The sequence below is a fragment of the Saccopteryx bilineata genome, chromosome 2 (genome assembly GCF_036850765.1).
Source record: "Saccopteryx bilineata isolate mSacBil1 chromosome 2, mSacBil1_pri_phased_curated, whole genome shotgun sequence".
NCBI classification, from domain to species: domain Eukaryota; kingdom Metazoa; phylum Chordata; class Mammalia; order Chiroptera; family Emballonuridae; genus Saccopteryx; species Saccopteryx bilineata.
The window spans coordinates 243,852,173-243,878,732 of NC_089491.1; the positions used below are offsets into that span (position 1 = coordinate 243,852,173).

Consider the following 26,560-nt stretch of genomic DNA (forward strand, 5'->3'; position numbering starts at 1 on the left):
CTGTTGGAAGCACATGCCATCCGTGCCCTCAATCTCTGGCCCCACAGATGGCAGTTAGGAAATTAACTCCGCCTGAGACAGTACGATTTTCGATTTTTGAAGATTGATGCAGACGACGTGGTGAATGGAGCTTTAAACTGCTTTTCTCTACTAAACCAACCATCCCCCTTGTTCACACTTCGTCTCAAGTTCCAGCAATCAAGATCATCCAGTAACGCATCCCCTCCCGGGCCCTGGGCACTGCACAACCCTGGCCAGTTTCTACGGACAGGAAGTGTAGGATCTCCTCTTTCCCCTCACCCTACTGTTATACCATCCACAGTGGCTCAACCTGAACATCTACAGCAAACAGGAGTGAAAGGGCCTAGCAAGAAGTCAAAGAGCAGGGCACAAACCCCTCTTCCCCAAGCTTCTAGGTAGTGTAAACGGGAACGGACAGGGCCCACACCGATCCTTGGGGGAGCAGCTCCCAGTGGATCCGTCTGCTCTAAACACTCGTTCACATAGCACAGAGGCAGCAAATTAAAACAATCCCACTATACAGGGACGAGGGATGATGGCGCAGGCGTATGGAACAGCTCATGTTCCTGGAAGTGGCCGTAGATTCGCAGGTTTCATCAGAGCACCCCTCCCAACAACCTGTCCATTAACTGAGAGGTTGAAAGACACAGAACTTTGCTTGCTCCATGGACAATCGGGTCCCAGCTGGTCCGTGCCTTTGTGAAGGACTGGCTCTTCAGAGAAGTGGACATCTTTGCTGCGCTGTCTACCCTGTCCTCACCAACGCCCACCCTTTCACCAGCTTTCTTAGGGCTCATGGCCAGGATTATGGAAGGGGCAGAGGTAAGAACTACGGCCCCTCCAACCTCCATAAGCTCAAGGTAGGGATTATGTCTGTTGTCTTCACTTTCCCTCATGTGACTGAGGAGCCCAACTGGAGGCTGAAGGATGGGATGGGAACATGCAGGCCAGTGACTCTTGATCCCACAATCCTTGATGCTGCTGAGGGTTCTAAGGATCGAGCCTTGGGTTTAATGTGGACAGAAGTAGAGTTTAAAATAACCCGAGTCCTACTGCAGGTACCAACCCTCAGAGCGGCCTGTATTGCTGACATAGTTTATCCTGCCGGCTACAGATGTGGGACAGGATGCTTACAGAAAGAGGAGGATCGCTCTAAGAGCCCAAAGAACAGTTGGTGTGGCGTCTTTGGTAGGTGGGAAGGGGTTACAAGCCAGGAAGGGGGACAGAATGTGCTGCTTTTTCTCTTGTTCAACCTCCCTAAAAATCTTACAGGAAACAGTGGTCTATAACCTCCTTTGATCTCCAAGAAGACTACAGAAAACATTCATCGCCTCTGAGGACAGACACACAGCCACTTCGACCCAGCACTGCATGAACAAAGCCCATGTCTCCTTCAGTGCCCTTAAAAAATAGGAAGTGTTTTGAGCAGATGATTCCAGGAACGCGAGGACAGTGCCTGAGTGACAGACAGTGACCCACAAGGTATACACTGCAGGCAGAAGGGCCAGGAGTCAAGCTCAAGCTCCACTTCACCCTACACTTTCCACAATACCCTAAAAATGTTAAAAGAGCCCTTCTCTTCATGAGGCATCTGGGCCCCTCCAATGATCAAACACCTCGAGACAAAAGCTCGTGGACAGGATGACACTGTGGTTGGGGAGGAGGGGTTAGAATGGCCCTTTTTTAGTTGACATGCAGGACGAGAGCAGACAGACTGTGCTCACGAGCTTCCCCGGGCTGCCTGCACCATCTGGCCCTACAACAGCTTCAAACACATCACTCTCAGCTCTCGGTGAGTCAGAAGAAAGAGCCGGCACCCAGGGGACCATTGCAGAAGCTGCAAGGTATGTGGCTCTGACAGCATATGTGAAGTCCTGAATTCTCAGAGAGCTATTCTTCAGGGCATACACAGTCTCCTGTTCAAATAGAAGTGAGCTCCTACTCCCCAGAATCTCCAGTTCTGGGTCAAATACTTCCGCTGTATTGTTTGGTTCTCTAAGTCCCGGGCCAGGTGCCAGAAGGAGTTTCCACCTGGCCCCACCCTCCCCGCTGGGCCCAGAGTTCTTCTCTCCAGAATTAGCCTCCATTTAGAGTCCCAGGATTAAACCACTCCATTTCCACTGCCACCTTATTCCAAATAAAATACTAACTGGAAAGAAAAAAGCATATATGCTATATTTATACTAGATATTCAATTCATACAGATTCTAAGAAACTGCAGCAAGAATGAGCAGGGTATTCCTTTCCAAGACCAAGTCCAGGTGGTCAGCCTCACGGAGCTATCTCGCGATGCTATCTGTCACCGCTCCACACCCTGGGGGCACTGGGGTCAGGACAGGTACTATAAGCCTCTAAGTAATCTGACTCTCCCTTCTAGTGCTGAGGAGCCGGACTCCTCCAGAGGCACCGCGTACCAACCCACAGCAACAAGGGGATGAACTCAACTCTCCATCCTCACTGTACTGAGCACCTACGCCAAAGCTGTCAAGCCATAGTGTCCCTTCTCCGTGACCAGAAATACTATGGAACCTGGTTAAAGGGGCTATCAGACCCATAGCTCCCCACAGCCTTCAGCTCACTTGTCCTTTCTGCAAGCTGATGGTTTTGTTGTTTTGAAGTTGTTCATATGTACATATTTCATCAGAAATACCCAAGCAACTCAGAACAGAGCGTCTCAAGCGAAGAAGCACAGAGGAGGGCGGGGAAGGAGGGGCGTCAAGGCGTGAGCGAGTGTCCCGGTCCGCCTGGGAAGGCGGTCCTGCTCCAGACATCTCTAAGCACAGGTACAAAAATAAAGCAAACTATGACTTTATATAGATATATAGATAAGCTAGCTAGCTAGACTTTATATAGGTCTTCTCTCTATGTATACAGATATGCAGAGGGTGCCAGGCTGGGCCAGGCGGCTCGGGTCTCCTGCCCCCCCTTCCCACTCCCCCGATGGCCACGTGCCTGAAGCCGCCCCCAGGACTATTGCATCTGATCCTGCACCCACCCCTTTACATAAGGTCCCCTTCTCCTTAAAATAGAACAAACTTTATATATTTATATAATTTTATATACAATCTCCATAAAAAATACACTAAAGGTGGTATATTACTAACCTCACCTTCCTACCAAAACAGAAGTTGCCTACAGAGAAAGAGTCAGCCAAAAAGAAGCCCCTGATCCTCAGGTGAATAGCGTGTCCCTACAAATCTCTTCACACACACCCCACACACACACATGCCATACTACACACACACCCCACACACCACAGTGCACACACACTCTACATGCCACCAACACACACATACACATACCAAACACATACACCACACACACAAGACACACACCCCACAAACACATCACCACACACACACATACACACACCATACACATACACATACCAAACGCATACACCACACACACACCACAGATACACACACACACATACATACACACATACTCTTACTTCCTGAGCCTGGGAAAGGAACACAGACTAGACAGCAGGCCAGATGTTGGAGACCAGGTTGAGAACCTGGTAAAAGCAGAGGTCCAGGTGAGACAACCCCACTTCTCTGACCCAGCCAGGACACTGTCCACTCATGACAGACCTCCGAGTGTTCACAGTAGGCAATATAAATATTTGTCAGTAGAGTGATTGACAACTTTCCTTCCAAGGACTGCAACATGACCATGAGGAGGTCTACTCCTCCGGGACATCCTAACCTAAAGGAAGCTAAAGGGTCCTAATCCTTCATGGCCAACTTAGGAGAGCTGGCATTTGCCCCTTCCACATACATATGTGAAAACCCCACACATGGTCCAAAAGCATGCTTGGATATTCCTAAGGCTGAAAATGCAAATCTCCCCTCCCCAGCCCAACCTTTCTCCCCTCCCAGATTCCCTTCCCCACCCAGCCATCTCCCCATCGTAAACCATGCACAAGTTCAAGATCCCGAGAGCCACAAACAAGTGGGGTGAGGAAGGAAAGGGAACCTAACTGGTGTGTACATGAGTGAAAGGGAAGAGCTCGCCCTAGTTCCTAAAATAAATCTGGGAAACCCAGTGCCAGGGAGAGGTGGGACACATTTCTTCAAGAACTGGACAGCCTTGCATGCCACCAGCTAGGCAGGGATAGGAAAGGCAGAGAGCCAAAGGACCAAGGACAAGAACCGAGAATTTGTACTGCTCAAATCCCCCAATCTAGATCTCCCAGCCAGGGGCACAAAGCTGACAGTTATGTCAGTGGTTCCCTTCAAAAACCCTTATTCCCACTACAGACCCACCACAGAAGAGAAAACCCACATGACTTCAACTGCTGGTTGCTGCTCTAGCAGAGCATTTAGCCGGCAAGGTTCTCTGACTCTTCCTTCTCCCATCGATGGCCAGCCATTCATGATATTTGCATGATGTCTTCATTGTTCCTTATCCTACGCAGAAACCCTTGGGGTATAGGGCTGTCTTTGGATCAAACTCATCTATTGGAAATTATTCTATGAGCTTAAAATAAGGTCATGAAAACACTTCTACCCTCTCAGTAACCTAACACACAAAACATCTGGTAGAGATCACTTATTTGCTCATGAAAGACTTATTTGAAAGTATAGATGGGGGCCCAGAAGTAACACAATGGACTGGCGTGGCCTCACTAACCATCAGAGGAAGGGGTGGTAATGGGTGCCCCTAACCAAACAAGTTGCCAGGAGTACTGGGCTTTGATTCTTGGTTTATTGGCATCTTCTAAAGAAAAGATTGCTAATTCTGCCTCTTGATCAGAAAGGAGGCAGAGTTGGAGACATCAAAGAGAACAGAGGCATGTCTGGTCAGATCTGACAGTCAATCTCTTTCCCCTCCTATGTCAACCAGACTGGCGGCCTTAACCTATCCAAGGAAGAGAAGCTGAGAAAAAACCAGCAGGTATAAAGCCGAGGTGTCCCTTCATGGCTGGAAGGCATCTCTGTACCTCAGGAAGAAAGGGGAGTGAACGCCAAAGCCAAGCACCAATCCCTCCTCTTCATCACCAGCAGCGGTTTCTCAGGAACAGTTTTAGATCACAGGAGAGGAGGAAACGGCCACCTGCCACATCTGCCTGTGAGAACCAACACATGACACTCATAGAATGAGCCTTCCTTCTCCACTGCCACAGCTGGTGAAAGTCTGGGGGGGGTCTCAAGACACGTGTCCTACTTGGGGGGCCGGAGGAGCCCCCAACAACAAATAGGTAAAGTTGAAAGACATCACAAAAAATATGTCCTTGTTTGTTTTGGGCACTTATGTGTTATAGGCTAATTCTAAAAGAAGCTGAGAAGCCAGACCTCTTCCAAGATCCAGGGTGGGCCTATAAGACCCCAACCCCACGGCCTTTTGGCAAGAACAGTGTCACTCTCCCACAACTGTCCCCAAGGTGATCGTCCCTGCCACCCCTTCCCAACCTGCCCTCGCCCCAGGGTAATCACTCCTCTTCTTCTTCTTAGGATGACCTCCGACCTGTATGCTGCACCCTTGGCAGCAGCTAAATTATCGTGTGCCCCGGAGAGAAAAGTAAGCCTCAGTGTCCCCTGGCTTTGGTCTTACTGTCTAACCCCGGAACCCCCACTTCCTACTCCAGGACTGACCAAACTCTCTATTCCCCTTCCAGCCTCACAGGCACCTGGCAAAGACTCTGACCCCCTCCCTGAGCTCCAGGTCTCAGGCTCCCCTTCCTGAAATCCCCACCCCACCAATGACCTTATTCTTTCTCCATCTGGACATTAGCACACCTCCTGGACCCCGTCCCCAAAGCGGCAGGTGCGGTCCCGGACGCTCCGAGCTCCAGCTGCTGCACCTGCTTCCCTTTACTCTGGAGAAGGTAGAAAGGCAGAGGGGGCCAAGGAGGTCCAGGGTGAATACACTCTCCTCAGAGTGAGCCGCGCTCTACACCTCTGGACGCCTTCCCAGTGCCCCACGGCAACCCCTGCGACACCTCGCCAAGCTCCTTTACATGCCAGCAAAGCACATCCGAGGTGAACCACGAGCTTTTCTTTTATGTTTCTCTATAATCATAAAATGTACTTTATGTACAAGCCTTCCCCAACCAGCCCAAGCCCCTGAAAGGCTTTTTTCTAACATCACCCACAACCCCACCCCGGATTCTAATCCTGGGGAGGGGCAAGGTCTCCCTGATGCTCTGGGAAGTCTGTTTCTTCCCTGAAGCTACTGTTTGGTCAACCTTGGGGAAAAAAGAAGAAAAGAAAAAAAACATAGTCAGAAGGTCCACATCTTAACCCTATCCAGTCTCCGCTGCATTGAAAGGGGCACGGGTCAACAACTGAAATCAGTTCTATCCCAAATATTTTAGATCCCAAATAAAACAGAACATTTAAAATTATTAATAATTGCTCACCTCAGTCCACCCTGGCTTGAGACTCTCTCCCTTACCCCCGCCAAGATACAGGCCCCTCAAACCCCCTATCTCTCAAGGAAAGCTAGTAAGGAGACAGGCTGGGAGATACGGTGGCAAAGCTCCCCAGCACCAGCTGAGAGGGGGCCACAAACAGCAATCCACACACACGGCCCCTCTCCTGCTCGAGACCCGCTCAATGTTGTCAAGACACAGACTCTCCTTCTCCTTATTGCTCATTTTCTTTCCTCAAAAAATTGCAGCCTCAAATCCCCCTAAGTGCTCAAGCACCTTCTCGAAACATTTTACCCTTTCCCTGGTCTACAAAGTTACCTAAGCCTGAAAAAGCCAAAGTTTCCATTTAAGATGCAGAACGGAGAAGCAGACAGAAGACTGAGACTTAGGAATAGATTTTTATCTGAGTTACTTCGCCTGCGAGGCTACCAGACCATAGAAGGGGAAGTTTGGAAGACACCTGATCTCCCACAGTGGAGCATGAAAGTCCTAGGAAGCTTACTAGTGCTCGTTGCAATTATTCAGGGGCAGAGCACAAAGGACATTTGGTCCGCAGAGCTGGCTACACCCCCACCACACATACATTCAGAACCACACCCTCACACACATACACACAACCCAGCATTTAAACATGTGCCGGTGACATCTTTGCCCTCCATCATGTGGACAGAGAGGACTGTGTTCTGCCAATTTCCATCACAGTCCTTAAAGGAAGTACTGGAATAGCTTCCAGGAGTGTAGGAAGGCTTCTGGCCTTCAAAGACACTGTCATAAGAAGGAAGACCTCTTGGGAGGAGAAATGAGTCCCAGGCCCTCAGAGAGGCTGGCCATGTGTCCTTCCCTGTCCTGGGCATGCCCAGCACAGCTGCCACCTAGTGGCCAGCAAAAAGCACTGCTCCAACCATTTGGTCTGATGTGCTTGAGGTAAGGGGCACAGCCAGAGGAAGAAGGAGTCAGTACCTTTGTTAGTACTAGTGACAGCTCACTAGAGGGTCCCCCAGGAAAGCACAGCCCTAGTCTGAGGCACCTCAGCCCAGAGTCTGGCTCTCAGCCCTGCATGACATCCTAAAAAAGCAAAGCCTTCCACCTCATTTTTTCCTTTTGTAACCCAAAGGGCCTAGAATTCCAAGCACCTCGTTCATCCCGAAGACCAGCATCCCTGACGTCTCGCATTCACATTCCAGCGTGGATCCGGCCCCGCGTGAGAAATGGCATGGTGTGAAAGCAGACAGAGACTGCCAACGACCCGGCGCAAGGCCCCCACACCCTAGGAGAGGTATCAGTGATCTCTGGTCAGGGCTCGGCAGCGGAGGGAGTGCCGCCTCAGGAAAGGAGACAGTCACCCGACCTCGGCTCTTCCCCGGTTTGGAAGCCCAGAGAAGTGCAGCAGTCAGAAGTCCCGGGTCCCCCGCCCCCAAGGGTACAGGCCCAGCCCCAGTGAGATGAGGCCGCCAACAAGAGGCCTTCCTACCTCTCTCCCGACTCATCGCACTCGGACATGAACAGCGGCTGCTGCATGGCTTGTGTGGCAGAGCCCCATCGGTGGAATTGGTCCCTGCGCACCGGGCAAGAGAAGGGCGTGCCGGGGTCCTCACGGCAGAGAAGAGCGAGAAGAGCGCAGCCTCCCACTCTCACAGCCCCCCACCGCCCGGCCCTGGTCACTGGGCCCAGCCACACTCACGGATGCCTCAGCGCTTTGACTTGGCCAGTGTCTAAGCAGGTAACTGAGGAGAGGTAGATGTCCCCACACCCACCAAGACAGCAGCACTGAGAAGGAAATACTTCAAGGAACCTGACAGCCACCTTCACCCCTGGAAGCTGGAAGCGCAGGCTCCCGCACGGGAAGGGGGGCAAGAAACCGGAGGTGCTCCCACCCCCGCAGAGCCTTCTGCCCTGTGCTGGGCCGCACCACTGTCTCACTGGGAGAGAGATTCACCTTTGGTTATTTTAAGATGACCTCCCAGAAGCTTCTGGGTGCTCTGGTTTGAACTAGGACAAGATTTTGGCCGAGAAAGGCTCAGGGCCCCAGGCTGGTACCTACCACCCGTTCCAGATGCATTCCCATGCCCTGTCAGCCAGTTCCAGAACCCGGACACCTGAGGCCTCCTAGCTTCGTCTGACCCCACGCTGCTGGAGCCGGGGTCCCCAGGGCGGGGAAGGCCCAGAGCAGATAAGAGTTTGCAGGCAGCACAGGGAGAGTGGAGACAGGAGCCGCCAGCGGGCTTCCCGCAAGTGGCAATTAATCAATCTGGGAAATTAGCTCCCACAAAAGGAAAGGAAGAACCCAGTCAGCAGCTTTGGAATGGCGCCCCAGAGGGGTGCCGAGCCAGAGGCAGGGTATAAATAGAGCACAGGTGGCCTGGTGCTCAGCGCCCCCGGCTCTGGAATGCGAGGCCCCGTGGCCCCCAAGGAGCCTGGCCCTGGCTGGACCGAAGGGACTGATGGGGGCGCTCGGGCCTGTGTGGCAGGGCCTGCTTCTCTGCCCACTGAGCCGTGGGAGGAAGGTGCCAGTCTGGCCTGTGCCCTGCCTGCCTTGCTTCACCCAGGAACCAAGAAATAAAGGCTTGTGTTTAGTTCGGTGGTAATGCATCGCTGAACCCCCAAAGCCGGCAGCTGGAAAGCACGACAAGCCCCCGTCTCTGCTCTGGATGGAAGAAGGGAGAGCATCAAATGGTGACCTCAGCTGAGAAGGCGTGAGTCCCGTCTCAGGAAGAAGAGCCCCTGAGACAGACGTCAGGGCGCCAGCCAGCTGTCCGCCAGTCCTCAGCACAACACCACACGACTGCCACCCTCTTCCTGCCTCTGCCGTTGACCACAGAAATAAACAGCACTCGGCTTCATGTACATATATATACACATAGAGAAACCCACAAACTACATACCTATGCATCTGCACCTATATCTATATATATGTAGAGTTTGGAAGGTGGGGTGGAAGGCCAGCCCTCTCCCAGGACTTAAAAATCAGCAGTGGAAGCAGGGAGCAGTGAGAGACTTCACCTTTCCCCTCACCTCCCAAGATCTTTGAGGAGGTGAGAAAAATCAACCTAGTCAAGAGAGGAACAGTAGGGTGAGGCTGATACTTCCCCACCCCCAGGTCACCACTGATCTCCACTCACAGCCGAGAGGTCCGCCCCAGTCCCACGTCCCGAAGGCGAGGCCAGCTGGCCGGGTTTGGAGGAGCCCCTGGCTCTGCCCGGAGAAGGAACAGGCAGAATAAAGGTCTGAGCAGCCCTCAGAGCTCCCGGCCAGGCCAGGCCTCCACTGCCAGGAAGACGAGCCCCAGCCCCCACGCCACGCACCCCTCGCCCTCAGCCCAGCACTCCCGCTCTGGGAGCACTCAGAGTCGTATGGTCACAGCAGGGTGGCGTGGCCGGGGTCATCGTGATCTACGCTGCTGAGAATGGCCTTCTGGTCTTCCGGGAGCTGGCGGTGGTACAGGTCTGAGAGGCGGGCAAAGGGGTCCGGCCGGGAATGTCTCTTCTTCTTCCGGAGGCAGACAGCTTCGTCGGGCCACAGAACCTGAGAGTTTGGAAGCTGCTGAGCCTGGGAGGCAGGACCGTCTAGGGAGGTGAGACACACGCACAAAACAGATGAGAAGAAAAGGAAGTGGGTGACGAGGAAGACCACGACTCTGCACTCCCCTCGGGCCCCTGCCCGGGCACCTGCGCAGGTTCTCATTAAACAAAGGGCCACCTGAGCTTATGAGAGACCTGAACCAAGTTCTTGATCATGAAGGCCCCAAGACTCCCTGTCTACTCCCCAGTTCTCACGAGAGTCAAAAAAAGCAGGGTGGATCTAATCAATCAATTTTTATATTTTAGTTTTCATTTAATAATAAATATTTATTTAACATATTTTATATCATTTTTTTCTTTTTATTAAAGAAATATTAGGCCCTGGCTGGTTGGTTCAGCAATAAAGCTTCAGCCTGGCATGTGGAAGTCCCAGGTTTGGTTCCCAGTCAGGGCATACAGGGGAAGCAATCATCTGCTTCTCCACCCTCGCCCTCCTCCTTCTCTCTCTCTTTCTCTCTCTCTCTTCTTCTCCCTCAGCCATGGCTTGAATGGGTTCAAGCAAGTTGACCCCCAAGTGTTGAGGATAGCTCCACAGCCTCGCCTCAGGCACTAAAGTAGTTCAGTTGCAGAGCAATGCAGCAGAGGCCCCAGATGGGCACAGCTTTGCCAGGTAGGGGGCTTGCCAGGTGGATCCTGGTCGGGCGCATGCGGGAAAGGGAGGGGAGGGGAGGGGAGGGGAGGGGAGGGGGGAGAAGAGGTGAGGGGAGGGGAGGGGAGGGGAGGGGAGGGGAGGGGAGGGGAGGGGAGGGGAGGGGAGGGGAGGGGAGGGGAGGGGAGGGGAGGGGAGGGGAGGGGAGGGGAGGGGAGGGGAGGGGAGGGGAGGGGAGGGGAGGGGAGGGGAGGGGAGGGGAGGGGAGGGGAGGGGAGGGGAGGGGAGGGGAGGGGAGGGGAGGGGAGAGGAGAGGAGAGGAGAGGAGAGGAGAGGAGAGGAGAGGAGAGGAGAGGAGAGGAGAGGAGAGGAGAGGAGAGGAGAGGAGAGGAGAGGAGAGGAGAGGAGAGGAGAGGAGAGGAGAGGAGAGGAGAGGAGAGGAGAGGAGAGGAGAGGAGAGGAGAGGAGAGGAGAGGAGAGGAGAGGAGAGGAGAGGAGAGGAGAGGAGAGGAGAGGAGAGAGGAAAAAATGAAATATTAGTATGTCTCCTTTAGTATCTCCTGAGTAGCAGATTCATTCCAGGTGCTGGGCTTGGGTTGAATACATTTATTTTCATCCTTCACCACGTCTCTTCCCTTCAAGCAATGCTGGATTTTATAGAGGATCCCAGTCATATGCAACAGAGTTAGGCCTGGCCCTTCCTGGACATCCAGGGTCACTCCTCGGCCTAATGGCCCTTCTGAGGATGCAGAGACAAAGTCCATGCTTTCTGGAAGATCATACTTTAAGGCAAAGGTAAGAAGGACAAGACAAACTTTAAAGACTTAAAAACTACAGAAATAAAAGTTTCAGATACTGCAAGTGCTACCAAAAAAAAAGATAAAATAGGGTCATGAGGTAGCAAATGGCTGAGACCCCGCTATCTCTGAAAGACTAACACATCATTTGAGTCTTGAATTATTAGCCTTCCACAGATCGGAAGGCAAAGCATTCCCAATGGAAAGAATGTCAAGTGCAAAAGCCCTGAGTTGAGAGCAAATGTGACACATTCCAGAGACAGAAGGAGGGCTGTTGCAGCTAAGGCAGAGTGAGCAGAGAGTATGAGGCAGGAGAGACAGATAGGCTATCACAAAAAAATTCGAAATCTGTTCGGGTTTCTGTGGGAAGTTTCTGGAAGGTTTTAGTCAGAAGCATGCGTGAACGTGTGTTTGTGTGTATGTGTACATGTGTGTTTGTGGGTGTGTATTCACCTGTCCATGACCAAAGGAAACAGTATGTTATTCCATTCTCTAAACATCATTCTAGTTGCTGTGTGTACAATACACATACACAGGATTCGGGATGGAGGCAGGAAGACCAGTTAGGAGGCTATTGTTATAGTCAAGATGAGAGATGAGCGTGAGTCAGAATTTAGTTTTAGCAGCTGAGACAGAAAAAAAGTGGTCAGGATATGTTTTAAAAGCTGAGCCATCAGACCTTACCAAACAGAATGGATGTAAAATGTAAGAGCAAGAGAAGAGTCAAGGTTGAGTACCTGAGCAACTGGGCTGGCAACAGTGCTATTTATGAAACCAGGGAAGGACTGAGAAGTAGATGTGAAGAAGGGAATCAATAACTCTATTTTGGGCATTATAAAGGCTTATAAAACATCCAAATGCATGTTTAGCGGACAACTAGAAATATGAGACTTGAGCTTATGGAAGAAATCTGGGCTAAAGACATATTTGGGAGATGTTAGCATATACAGGAACAGGGTCATTCTAAGAGAACAAAAGGGAGTATGGGCATCTGATGCACCTTTTTTGGCAAAAAAAAGAAAATATAGATGATAGGATATATGATGATAGATAGATAGATAGATAGATAGATAGATAGATAGATAGATATAGGTCTTATTTAGGTTGAAATGTTGAAATGAGCTTACATAAGTTGAAAATCAACTTTGAGCTCCAATTTCCACCCAAGCTCCAAAAACTTCATTTTCTTTTTCTCTGCCTCAGTATCCCATCTATAAACTGAGAGGATAATAGCACCACCCAAAGGCTAAGGGAGAAACCAGTGCTCACATTCTCCCCAAGAGTCAAGGGGCCCCCGTACGAGACTTTTCCACAACCCAGTCTCTAAAGAAAGTTACTCTGCAGTTAGCTACCAAAGATCTGCAAACACTGGTTGGCAGTCTTTTCTGACAGCCTGCCACATTCCCAAAACCATCAGTAAAAACAGACTGTGAGAAAAATATTAAGGAATTTTCTACATCGGAAAAAGGGCTGAATTGTTTCTACCCTATCTTAGAAGCTACCTATTACCGCTGGATAAACATCAGACGTAATTCAAAAGAGGTGTCTTTTTTAGAAAATGAGACTTCATTCTCTCATTGAGAAAAACGTGCTAGGTCCATGCCCCATAAGCACTGAGTAGAACCCCATAATTCCCATGTCCAGCTAAAAAGACTGAAATGATAGGGAGAAAACATATAAAGAGATTAGAGTATTTCCAAGGCACACTGCAGAACGGAAAAAACTAAGATACTATTTATGTTGTTTTAAAAACATATTAAAATAATACAATATTTCTTTTCTAAAAGTGTATGCACAGGAAGGTTCTTGAAACCAGACATACCGCTAAGAGGAATGGTTCTCAGGTGGGAGGAAACATAATATGAAGGACAGAGATTTTTAACCTTCTCTTTTCTTATTTTTTACATGAATGTCATATTCATGTATTCACTGAAAATTAGCACTAAAGAGAAACAAAGAATGAGATAGCTGGTGGACTGAATTCTGAAGAAAACCCAGGTTGAGATCCTGGAGCAAACAATCCCACAATAACGGCGGGCAAAGTGGAAAGAGAGGAGCAAGGAGCTTCCTGCCATTTACCGGATCGTTTCTTGGACTTCGAAGAGCCCTTAGATGACTTTTTGGGCTTCTTTATCCGTTGGTATTTCAGAGCCTCCAGCCTCTCAGGTGCAGCAGCGTTCCCGGGTGCAGGTGGATGTGTTCTGGAAAGGGACAATTAGAGAGGCACGGATCAGCTCCCGGGACAGGGAGCTTTTAAAGTGGGGCTGGAAGAAAGCCAAGTAGCTGGCCCATAGGAGAACAGAGGACAGTTCTGTGGAGTCCCAGGTGTCCACAAGGGTCCCGTGACACCTGTCTATTGCTCCTGGAAGGAAGAAAACCCAGTGGAAAGCTCCATCAGCTGGAGGTCTACCTCACATAGAAATGAACCTGTAGGCCAATCGGAAGACCTAGGAGAGGGAGAGAGAGACTTTAATAGGAAGCCCCATCACCTGGGACACAACAGGGAGGAGCAAGGTCAGAGAAGAAAGCAGCTTCGGTATCTGATGTTCTTAGAAACCATCACAATCAACACCTTTAAAGGAAAAGTCAAAGGGCAGATTAAAGTAAGACATGAGCAACCCCAGTCCCAATCAACAGTCCTCTTCCAGAGAAAACAAGGCCAGGGCCAAACAAGAAACCCGGCCCCACAGGCCTCCTTTCTCTCAATCGACAAGATTCAGGCAGAACCCAGCAGCTAATAGCAACAAAGTCTTGTCATCTACCCACATTTTCACAGGGCTGTCTCCCTGACCCTGCAGATTGGGCTCAGATTTCTTCAATCATGTAAGAGAATAAAAGAAGGGTTTAAGTAGATTACAATGGTTAGAGTCCAAATCTGGCAGCCCTACAAAGCCCATGACATCTGTAGCATGAATCTCAGTATTTTGAGATTCAGCAGAGAAAACGAGGTTGTCCGGAGAGGAGACCATGTGGATTGGTCTCTCTCCCTCAGTCAAGTGGATATTGCCATTTGCCTGATGGATCAAACGCATGGTTAGAAAAAAGTCAACAATTTAAGTCAAGTCTGTGCAGCCCAGGTGACAGAGGAGACCAAAGAGAGCTGAGAGGACGGGCTGTCTGTGACTGTCTGTGCATACTGGAGAGAACTTGTCAAGAGTTATAAAAGAAGAAAATCTAGAAGATATGTTATCAATGGCATTTCTTCTCAAAGTAAGCCAAACTTGGAGCCTGGAGAATAAAGGGGAAAGAGAGAGACAGGTCACGCCTCCCCAAGCATGCTGGTATCAGAACACATTCTACGGCCATGGAGAAGGACAATCTGCTTCAATCCCCACATCTCCCACTTCCATCTCCATTGCAATGGGTTTGGGGTAAATCCTGATTAAAAGGAGTAGGACAGAGACACCCTGTGAGGGGAAAAGAAGCCCCCACTGGCGAGCAAGCAGTCCGAGGTATTTGAAAATATTACAGAGGGATGGGAAGGTTGCAGCTGCATTGCTCCAACACTGGATATCTTGGTGGAAATGAGGAAGAAGAAACTTACAGAAGAATTGTAGGTAAGCCTCTGGTCTCTGGGGTTTCCTGCATTAACTGGCAATGAAGCAACCTTCATCTTCTTTGATGGATGTCATCATTTCATAGCCCTTCAGTAAATAAAGTATCAAGAAGCTCCTCCAAGTTCAGGTCAGAGACAACTTCTTGATTTTCCATAGCCCCCTGAGAGCACGGAGCTAAGAAGCCCCAACCTACACATGCACAAAGGCACACACAGTCCAGCAGAGACATCGTGCAACTCACCATTAGAAGTCAGGTCTTCCACCCCCAAAGACCCAATCTGTCAATTCCCCATTCCTTCCTCTTTCTCAAACTCCACAGTCTACCCACAGAGATCCTATATGGCAGCAGCAGCGGCAGCGGCAGCGGCAGCGGCGGCTGGAAGGACTTTGGAAGGCAGGCAAAGGATGAAGATGGCTAGGGCATGAGGGGACATGACCTTCCAATGCTGGCGGACTGTCCTCACCCCCTTCTCATCCTTGACTAAGGTTTCTTCATGCTGCCGAGAAGGAAAATCACAAAGATAAATCTGCTGTTCAGTTTACCTGTCTTGTCTCCGGGTCCCAGGCAGCCTCCTCAGAAGGACCACACAGGTGAGTGAGGTGTGGTCCGAGGAGGAATACAACTATCAAGTGGACCCAGGAAACAGTGCTTAAAAAACATAACCCACTAGCGTATGAGAGAAGTGGGTACAGGGTGACCCTAAAAGCTCTATGGATTCTCCAAGCCAGGTATAGTTTCCAGGGATGTATTATTACAATCAACAAATTGTTACTATTACCGTTTTTATCATATAGCATCTCTATACCACTTACCACAGCAGGAGCTGTATGTTCTCTACCTAATTTTCTTTAATCTTTACAACAACCTCAAGAGGTAAATACTACAGTGACCCCGAGTTTCAAATGGAGAAACTGAAATGAGGCCAGGTAGCTTGTCCAATTATCTAGGTATAGATAGAGCCAAGACTCTCAACACCGGGCTAACCTGTTTCCCAACGTCTTCCTACTAAAGCAGGTATAGAAGTTCCATCACAGGACACTGCCTCCACACGTCATCTGAGAAATCAATCTGCCCGAATGATCTAGAGGCAAGTCACTGCCATCCTCAGCCATGGTGACAACCCAGGTGAGACATATCAGGGATGGCTACGTTAGGCAAAAATCCCCACACAAACATCACCTACTGAGGCAGATAAGCCAGTGTTCTGTCATGAAAGAGCCAAGCTCCAGCCCTTCCAGGACACCTGCTGTTCACCTGTTCTCACTTCTGACTCAGCACTCAAACACAGAAACATGGCAGAAGAAGGCTCCTGAAATCATCAAGACACTGTCCCAGTGCAGAAGAAAACACAAACATCTGGAAGGACAGGAGAGAGGGAGAAGGGAGGAGGGCAAAATGGGGCTTTATTTTTAGCAAAGTATATGGAAAAGACACACAAAATGTGGTCCAACAGGCTTCACCCGCAGCACACTAGGCCCTTTGGACTCCGAGGAAGGGTGTCCCCTCCCTATCAAGCAGAGCTCACCTGGGGGACTTCCAGGTAATGGGAGCTTTGGCGCCCGTGCCTCTCAGACAGGAGGAAGCTTGGGTCAAGGACCCCCATCTGTCCCTGGAATGAAGCTGGCGAGCAGCCCTAAGGCTGACTTGGAGGTGGCCCTCTCGGAACAGAAGCCAGCCCTGGGCTCCGCAGGAAGTTGCGGTACCAGTTCTCACTCTAATCAGCCTCAATTCTCCTCAAACACACAGGAATTCTGCAAACACTGGGGGCTCCTTCTCCCAAGAAGTAAGAGTATCACTGACAGGTGAGCACCTCAAAACTTAGGGGTCTTTCTGGACCGCAATTCTCTACTGCAGTGGTATTTCTTCGCAGCTCAAAACTACCAAAAAACTGCCTGGTATTTACGTTAACACTCTTCTCTTCTCTTCTCTTCTCTTCTCTTCTCTTCTCTTCTCTTCTCTCTCTCTCTCTCTCTCTCTCTCTCTCTCTCTCTCTCTCTCATTCTCTCCCTCTCCATAAAACCCAAATCGTGACCATTTAGCTAAGCTTACCTTAGCTGCTTAGCTCTATGCTGACCCAGAACACTGGAGGAAAGATAGTCTTATTCCTGATTCAAAATGCAGGCAAACCACAGGACAGGAAAGTCAAAATCCAAAATCCATTAAGGACATTTCCTGCCCTTAATGCCCAAACAGCTGACCATTCTGACACAATTTGCAGCAACCCCCAGTCCACATGCAGAAGCAGCGATTTAAAGAGCATGTTCCTCCTTTTCTGAACTGGCCAAGAGCAGACTGTGCTCCCACTCCGCAGTCGGCGGGCCGAGGAGACCCACACATGCACAAGGTGCAGCCAGGAAAAAGGCAGATCTATGCCCCATATACAAAATAGAGAGCCAGGCGTCTGGATGGCAGCTGCTACTCCACTTTGACCACAGATGGTACCTTTCTAGTAGCTCAGTGCACACACCAAGTGCTTGGCCTCAGAAGTCAGGAGAAGCTTGTTCCAAACAAGAGCTCCTTCCTGTGGTTCATTAGTCAGAGGCAGCCCCGCCCAGGCTCCCAGACCCACCTGCACAATGGAGGCCGAAGTCGGTATTGACCGGGAAGGGATCAGAGGGAGATATGGGGGGGGGGGGTGCCACTGGTGTCAGACAGTGAGCTGAGAACACCGCTCAGCCTCCCCACCACTCACAAAGGACAGGTCCACGCATTACAACTCCCTGTTTTGAGAAGGGAGCTGGGAAGAGGAGAAAAGCGGAGAGAAGGGGAGGAGAGACAGGGAAACAACTACAGGTGTGGGAAGGGACAGGAAAGAAACTGACAGGAACAGAGCGAGAACGGACGTAGACGTGTCACATCTCCAAGCAAGACCGCGTGGAGACACAGGCATAGGCACAGCATGAAGACAGCAGCTGACAAGGAGCCTGCCGCCTCCCAATGGCCCGCAGCTATGGCACCCAGGACTGCCCCCAGGACTGCCCGCAGCCAGCAGCAGGGCGAGGGCTGGCTCCCGCTGTGAGGGCTTACTCTGAGGCTGTGGGAGGATCTTACTCTCCTAGGCTGGGGACGCCGGCCAGACCCAGAGGAAGCCGTGCTCTCATTGTGGCCCCTGGTTTCTGGGTTTGCCACAGCAGTGACAGTCTGATAGCTCAGCTCTCTCGGACCTGATGCCAGTAGGCACAAAGGGGAGAGAGGGATCCGCAGGTGGGTGAGGGGCAGTGGAAGGAGCAAATGAGAATGGGGTCCAGGCATTTTCCAGAGGTGGAATGAGAGCTAGTCCTGGAGCTGTCACACCTCTGGGGGGTGACAGAGGGGTCATAACTGGGTGGCAGGGAAGGAGAGTAAGGGGGTGGAGACAGTGCAGTCACTGTCACTCTAGAGCACCCACCCAGCAGGCCACAGGAGGCCCCTAGTGCAGGTGAGCTCACAGACTTCCTGACCTTCCTCATTCTCCCAGTGCTGCCGGCGGAGGTGGGCCTCCCGCCAGCCTCACACCATCCCATGGCCTCTTGGCTGCTGACATCTTTATTTATTTATTTTTTTAAACATTTTAACATAGCTGCAGATTATAAAGAAATGATATGACACTCTCAATATGGGATGTCTTTCTTATGAATGCACAAGATCTACAGCCCTGAGTGAGACTGATCAGCCTCCTGGACCTCTCCAGGTGACAGAGGAGGCAGCCTCTTCTCACTTACGGAAGCCAGAGCACGGGAAGGAGGCCCTCCCACTCCCGTCTGAGTGCCGGTGACCTACACATGCCCAGAAGCACAGCTATAACGTCCATGGCACAAAGAATTTTCTTAGTTTACCATGGGAGTGAGTGAGCCCCGCCTCACTCTAAAAGCCTTTTTAAGAGACTTGATACCTCTCCAAATGCCCAGTTCCTGAGACCCGTTCCCACAAGAAGGTGAGAAAGGTGTCACCACAGCGGACGGCAGAGGAAGCAGTCTGTGTGACATCCCTGGGCACATCTGGCTCTCACCAGCTCAACTTCCTTCTGCCTAGGACACCTGTCCTCTCCTCTTCGGAGCTTCTCCAAAGACTCTCCCTACAGCTACGACCCAAGGGGGTCGGGACCTTGACAGCATTTTGAACCTAAGGGCCAGGTCCACCTCTCAGTCTTGTAACAGCCAAGGACAGGCTGCACAATGCAAGGCGCCCGGGCAGTGGTGGCATTGCCTGTCCCTTGCTCCCAGGGGACCCCAAGGGAGCCATTGGTCCAGGAAAGGAGCTAGGCTGCACTGTGTCGCCTGAGAGGATGAACTCTTATTAAGATCCTGAGAGAACAGTGTGGGACTAACCACCAGGGAAAGTCTGAGTCTTGGGGGGAGAGGAAGGGGTTGCTGGGAAACAGGGCAGAGAGGGGGCAGGCCATTCCTGGGTACCAGTAAGGCCCCAGATATATTTTTCAAGGGTTTGGAGATGCAAAGCAGAACTTAGGCATTCTGGGTCCCTCGGGGAGCATGCAGGGTCCCAAGGGGCATCTGTGGCAGCTCTGAGTGTGTTGGCAGCAGAATGGCGAGGTGTTTGAGTAAGGAAAACTGCGGGGAAGCTGTGGGAGAGAGCTTAACATGGGGGGGGAGGGCGGCGAGAAGCTGCAGCTAGGCAGTGCCCGAGCGTGGCTTGTGGGGCTGTTGGAGCGGCATGATGTGGGGAACCCAGAAGCCTTGGGAATCAAGGAGCAGAGGCTGCCCCCCTATAGAGGGGGTGAAGGGAGGTAGTCTGGATTCCCCTGTAAAGGAAGCGATGGCCCTGCCAAAGCCCCGTCCGCCTGTCCACCCCCCGCCCCGCCCCAGCCGTGGAGCTCCCTTACCTATTGAGCTGAGGAGAGGCTTGTCTCGACAACACTGCCCAGATAGCTGAGATCAATCAGAAACAAAGCAGTTATCAACACAGGCCGTGGGGGGACCACCCACGCACACCCAGAGGGAGGGGAGGAGCACAGGGACCAGAGAACCGACAAGCGACAAGCCAGAGAATGGGGCGAGGGGAAGGAGAGGAGAGAGACAGAGAACCAGACGCAACGATGGGACAAAGCAAATGAGAGCACTGCAAAGCAGACGACAGGGCTGCGCCCACAGCATCTCCTGCACAGACACAGCACGTCCGCCACGCTAGCTCCGGCTCTCCTCCTCCTCCCGAGGCCCGCTCCCTCCGCCCCCCACCAGGAGCAGGGTGGGAGTGGGAAGTGAGGCTTGCACTTCCAGGTACCAGACAAGGTGGGAATGATGGGGCAGGGGAAGGGCGCCGGGCTCCCTCCTCCTTAACCGCTGCCCATCCTGCCTACCACCGGGCCAGCCTCCTCTGGAACCCGCGGCTTCCCTGCACAGGCGGCCACATCAAGAAGAGAGACCAAAGGACTGAACCAGAAAGGGGGTGGGGGGGGTGGACAGGAAGGCCTGGGGGGGCACGACCCAGACGTCGCAGGCTCTTCTGAGCAAGTTGGCCCATCCCAAAGAAGATGGAGGAGGAAAGGCAGACAGAAAGACAGACTTGAGGAGGAAGGAAAGAGAGGAGGAGAGAAGAGGAGGGCAGGAGAAGAGAGACAAGAGAAAAAAGAGGCACAGACAGGCGTCCAGGCTGACTGGTACCTGGAATACCAGCTGCTACTGTTTAGAGTGTGCTCTCTCGGGCAGGCTGACCGCAGGAGCTTGTCTGTCTGTCTGTCTGTCTGCAGCTCCCTGCGAGGCACACAGGTTGGGGTGGGGTATGTGGTTCCAGGCACATGATTCACAGCCTGAGATGTGGCTCCCAGCCTCCAGGATGTGCCCCCCGGAGAGGCTGTGGGAGGGGACCCGCGCTCGCTAGGCTGTTAAGGGCAGGGTTGGGGAAGAGGAGCAAGCCCCTGGCCTGCTGGTCCAGGGAAGTCAGGCTTCAGGGTCCTGCTAAGCAAGGAAGAGGGGCTGGGGAAGAAAAGGAGACTGGATACGAGGCCTCTGGGCAAACCTTGGAACCACCCCCAAGCCAGGATCACAGGGATGTGGTGAGCTCTCCACTCCGAGGAACTGGGGAAACCACTCACTGGGACAGGCCATGCCCCTCCCCTTACCCATCGTGCCCACTCCCTGGCACCCTGGGGGCCTCCTGAGAGCTTTGGGCCGACTGGAGAAGATCCCTCACGCTCCTGGCAGGGTACCTGGGCAGGTAAGCCCCATCCCCACCCCAATGACCACACCCTGCTGATGCCAAAACCAGAACTCCTTTCCCGAAGGGATGCTGCAGTATGTCCAGACAAGCCCTGTCAATCTGGTTGATGGAAGGGTGGAGGGCAGGGCAAGGGATGGGGGCAGGAAGATGACTAGGTGAAGGTGGGCAGGAGAAACCAGCTCACACTCACCCTGAAGTAGGTAACTGTGGTGGGGGGGGCTCTGGTCGGAGCAGCTCCTCCCCCATCCTTCGAGGGGAAGGCGTCTGTCCAAACACATCCAAGTTGTCCGCAGGCCCTGCGGGGCCTGGTGGAGGGGAGGGATAGCCCGTGGCCAGAGTGGTGAAGCCCACGGTGGGCCGGTAGCTGGGGCTCCCGCTGCGGCTGCTCTGGGATGGGGAGCCTGTGGATGGCGTGGACTTGCAAGAGAAGCTGACGGCGGCCGGTGGCTGGAGGGTGATCTCTGACATCTCGGCCTGCTGCAGGAGGCCAGGACGAGGCCGGGCCCGGGCAGCGAGCTCAGGGGAACCAGTACGGGAGCTGAGGGGGCTTTGGGTCAGAGGTGAGAGCCGGGAGGGCTGTAGCACCACTTGATGTAAACTGGGCTCGGCGCGCCTGGCCTGCCGGGGGCTGGGCCGGGGCCGGGGCTGGGGCTCGTACCACCGGGTGTCCAGGCCAAATGTGCTGGGGCCACCGTGTCCCCCCGGCTCGGCCGGCTCAGGGTAAGGCAACACGGGTATGCCCATACCTTGGCTGGTATGTCTTAGCTGCCCTTGGCTCACCAGAGGTTGCACAGGTCTGTCCTGCCACTTGGTGGCGGTGGGCACTGGGACAGGGCCTCTGCCCGGTGACTTGCCTGCCCAACCCTTTGGCGCCTCCAGCGACAGGATGCCCGGGTAGGCAGAGGGCACCTGGAGGGAGGTGGGGGGCAGTCCTCGGGGGAGGCAGGCCTTGGGCTGCAGACTCTCGGCTACATCACAGGGGTGCAGCTGGTGGGGGAACATCATGGCTGGAGTTTCCAGACCCCCAAAGGGGAATTCTGGCCGGCCCCAGGGCTCAGGGGAGCGCCCGCCAGTGGGAGTCTGAGTCAAGGGCAGCGTGCTGTTGGAAGCATTCTCTCCGTTCTCCTCCGGGATGGTGGGGTGGCCGAAAGGCCCCTCGGTATGCAGGGGTGGGGAGGACATGACGGAGCTCAAGGGGCTGCCCACTTCTGGCATGTAGAAAGGTGGCGGCTCCACTTCCCCGGGGCTGCTGCTGCTGAGGTACCCATAATACTGGCCGTGGTGGAAGGGCCGGGGCGCGGGGGGCCTGGCTTGGCCCGTGGCCTGGAGCCGACCTTCCAGGCCGCTGGGGCCCTCCAACCCGCGGGGCTGGAACCGAGGGCTGTATGCTGGTGGTGGCAGGTAGGACTCCTGGCTGGATGACAGAGGGGTGAGCTGGGACTTCAGGGCAGCCACAGACGTGGGCACAAGCGGGTCTTCATTCTCCTCGTCAGACTGGCGGAACTCGGGGTACATGTCCGTCTCCTCTGCAAAGGGAAAGCCCTCGATGCGTCTGCCCTTCACCGAGGGCTCCACCTCGGAGGGACCCATCACAAAGCGGCCGTCGGGGCCTCGGCTGATCAGCTCAATGGGTGTTGTGGCCTCGGCCTCGGCCTCGGCCTTGGCCACACTGTACTTCTTGCTGCTGATGGCCCTCTTGGTCTTCTTATACAAGGACAGCTCCTTCTCCCGGGTGGGACTCAGCATTCTTTTGGCTGCTGGCTGGCCCTGGTCGTCAGAGGACTCTGACGGGGCCCGGAGTGTCCGGATGCTCTCTGGGCTCACCTTGCCGGAGGACAGGCTGTGGGAACAGGAGAAACAGCAGGAGGGATGAGGCGGGGGCACACTGGTCCACTGCTTATTTTCACTGTCTTAACAAACCCCTCGGAAGATGGGATGAAGAAAGAGGACCCCAGATGGACTGCAGAGTTTGGCATGAAGCTCTTGGGCCAACGCTCAAATATCGAGATGTGTTTTCTGAGTGAACACCCACATTTCTGCTTTTACTCCGCCCCACCCCTCGTCTGCCCTGCTCTGTCTAGTCACACCTGCAACTTCACATCCAGGTTGCTCACAAAAACTAATTTTAATGTTAACTTTACGCAAAACATACTAAGAAGGGAAACCTGTTAGGATGACCACCCAAAATCAGAGAAGCACATTCCAAAGCTAAAGAGAAATGGCTGGTCCATGAACTGGGATTGTCCAGTGTTTTTCAACGGCCAGACTGGTCCACCAGAAATGTCATGCCAGTCTGTAAAAGAGTTGGCCACCCTGATGTTGTGTGAAGGTTATAGACCCAATGATCTTGGTCGAATTTGCTTATGCGCAGGGTGATTTCTGCCTGAGCAGTCTCTGAAATAATTCTCCTATTGTCCCAATCCCCTAGTGTAAAAAAGGTTGAAAACCACTGGTCCATACCACAGCTCCTTCTGTGGACAACTTAAAATTGCCATTCAGATCAGCTAAGGGTGAACTGCTTAGAATCGCGATGATGGGGCGGAGCGAGGCAGACCCCGCCTTCCACCCCCACACCACAGACAGCCATGCTCGGTTCTGCAGGGCTCAGGGGCACTTACGGAGACTCCAGGCTCTTCCTGCAGTGAGTGATGGAGAGCGGGGGATCTAGACAGGACGAAGGGGAGAGAGCGTCTGCTGAGGCCCGAGACAGAAAAACACACCCCGGCTGTAATAGTGTGCAAAGCAGAGCCCAAGAGGGAGGCAGTTCCTTTCGACACAGGGCATCTCTGGCTCTAGTTGTGCGTCCTGTCCCACCATTGGGCCCTGCCTTCACCCTCGGTCTGGTCCATCTGACTCTCCCCACCATGCCTGCTTCCTTTACCCATCTTTTAGATCAAGTCCCACTGGCAGCTCTGCCCACAATATCCCAGGATCCCGCTTTTCAAGGGGCACCATGCTAAAAACAGGCCATCTATCCCAACAGGGCGCTTTGGAAGCTGGGCCAGGGAGATGGGGGGGGGGGACAACACCCACCTTTTTTGCGCTTGAGCTTCCGCTTGCGCTGCTTGTTGACAAAGCAGGCGGCCAGGGTGCTGAAGAGGATGGCAGCTGCCAAGAAGCAGATGGTGGCTACGATTCCAGCCAACACAGGCCGAGCCAACCCGTCATCGGTCAGGTCCGGCTGTGGGAAGATGTCTGCGGGGGGACAGGGGCAGGAAGTATTCATGAGCCCCTTTCTGTCCCCAAGGCCCCCACCCTGCTGACACCCAGCCCCAGACATTTCCCCTGCCTCTGTAGCACAGACAATTTAACACTGAGGCTCCATGCTCAACTCCTGCCCTGAAGAGGTCTGTATGGAACAGGAGGAGGGAGGAGGGAGAAGAAGGGCTAGATGATACTAGGCAAGTGGTCACCACATAGCTAGGAAAGCGGTAATAGCATCTGTCTTACCCCTATGGCGATAACGATTTCAATATCCTATAACCATTTCAATATAATTATTTTTTGCAAAACATTTTTATGCATACTATCCACTATTCTCACGTTACCCCCATGAGGTAGACAGCGCATGTGATATTGTTCTCGTTCTCCAGTTGAAAAATCCATGCATGGCTGAGTTTGCACAACTTTATTCCCAAAACTATACACAGTTACTCTGACTTCCAGTTGGGTGCTTTCTGGCTTCCACCAACCATGCTGTCGCTACCAAACGAGGGCCTGGATATGCAGGTTCTTTGAGGGTAAAATGCTACAGCCAGCCAGGAGACGGGTTGTTACTACACAATTCAATTCCATCCATTTTTTTTTTAATTTTATTTATTCATTTTTAGAGAGGAGAGAGAGAGGGAGTGAGAGAAACAGAGAGAGAGAAGGGGAGGAGCTGGAAGCATCAACTCCCATATGTGCCTTGACCAGGCAAGCCCAGGGTTTCGAACCAGCGACCTCAGCATTTCCAGGTCAACGCTTTATCCACTGCACCACCACAGGTCAGGCCAATTCCATCTATTTTTAACTCCTTAGACCACAGGCAAGCAACTTCTACAGGAACAATTCGCATATCCTGGTCATCTCAGGCACAGAATGCTGGGGTTGTCAGGGAAATGGGTAAGGGATCCAGCTTCTTCCGTTTGCAGGTAAAGAACTGAAGCTCCCTTTGTGCCCAAACCTGCCAAGCTAGTTAGGGACAGAGCCAAGACTGTACCTCAGTCATTGCACTATGGTGTTATTAGCAAGTGCCATTTCTCAGATCATCAGAGGGGAAATCTACATATTCCGATATATCCGGCCAAAATCCACTGCTGTGTCAATAATAACAATGGGGAGAAAATGTCCAAATTGGGCCGACTGGTTGAGTAGAAAAATAAATGCTACCCTCTTTGGAAACAGGGGCTTTAAATACAGGGGATGCTGAGGTCCCTGTATCCTCATTCAGCCATGAGGAATCGTCCAACTGTGTATGTTTCCTTTTGAGAGACAAACACAAAGCTACTGAATAAAGAACGGTGCACTGAGATGAGCCCGCAAAACCCACAAGTCCCCTGTGCTGGCCTTGGCTGCAAGCTCTACTCCCCGCTCCTCCATTGCTCCGAGTCGCTTACCTGGAGGGAAGCCAAGACAGAAGTATACTGGGTTCTACTGCCTGAACGAGGTACCTTTGTATATATATTTCTATTTTTTTAAAAGCCCCATGGTGTACAGAAGTCACACTCCACTCCCCTCCAAATGTTCTTCTGCCATTTCTGTCCTACCCTGCCCTCTCCCCAATCTGCCCACCCCACGCTCGGCCAAGCTCCTTGCCAACTGGTCCCAGGGGCCCAGTGTCCATGGAAATGGTGCCTTTGCTTTGTCACTAAGCAGGTGCCTCTTCCCACACCGAGGGAGCCACTCCACGGGGAGACAGAGGGACCCTGCTATATTTCAGAAACTGTATCAGAAGGAAGATGTATAGAAATGGGATCAGGGCCAAGAAGAGGAAAGAGAAATTGAGAAAATGCTAAGGAGTTGGCTTTATTGAACCTGAAAAAAAATCTAGGGAAAGGAAGGAGTGAAGGGAAACAACACCAAATGGTCATGTTCCAAATAAAACAGCCATCATTATAAGTCAGCCTTACAACAGGCACTCAGTGGGTACGTGTTGACCTGTTGTCTCTTTGGTCTGACGGATCCATCGCCCCACCCCATTACAGAGACCCACACTGGAGGAAACAATTATTTATAAAAAAATAGCTTAAACCAAGTTCTTCTCGACTATGATAATGAGAAGATTAGCTGACTTTCCTGCTGTGGATATCTTACAGAAATTGTCACTAACACAGCTCTTGAGTTGGAGAAATCTCATCATCATAGAAGCAGACACATGGATTTGACAGGGTTAAAAAAGGCTACAACTCACACAATTTCAACTAGAGCTCTCCACTGTTTCTAACTCAAGCTCTCTTCCCACATTAGCTACTTCAGAAGGGACTCCCAGTCAGCTCTGGGGCAT

At 52.2% G+C, this 26,560-nt stretch overlaps 1 protein-coding gene across 1 annotated transcript in view; it reads right to left on the minus strand.

Annotated features, from left to right (window-relative positions):
• Positions 1 to 3,935: 3,935 nt before the first annotated feature.
• The window catches only part of IGSF9B (immunoglobulin superfamily member 9B), a 53,133-nt gene continuing 30,508 nt past the window's right edge, over positions 3,936 to 26,560 (minus strand). Inside the window, exons 16-20 of the mRNA XM_066259769.1 lie at positions 24,109 to 24,270; positions 23,694 to 23,739; positions 21,266 to 22,915; positions 13,444 to 13,565; positions 3,936 to 9,963 (exon numbers count right to left, since the gene is read on the minus strand). Coding sequence (XP_066115866.1) covers positions 9,755 to 9,963; positions 13,444 to 13,565; positions 21,266 to 22,915; positions 23,694 to 23,739; positions 24,109 to 24,270 — 2,189 coding nt within the window. The 3' untranslated portion in view covers positions 3,936 to 9,754. The remainder of the gene's footprint in view (positions 9,964 to 13,443; positions 13,566 to 21,265; positions 22,916 to 23,693; positions 23,740 to 24,108; positions 24,271 to 26,560) is intronic.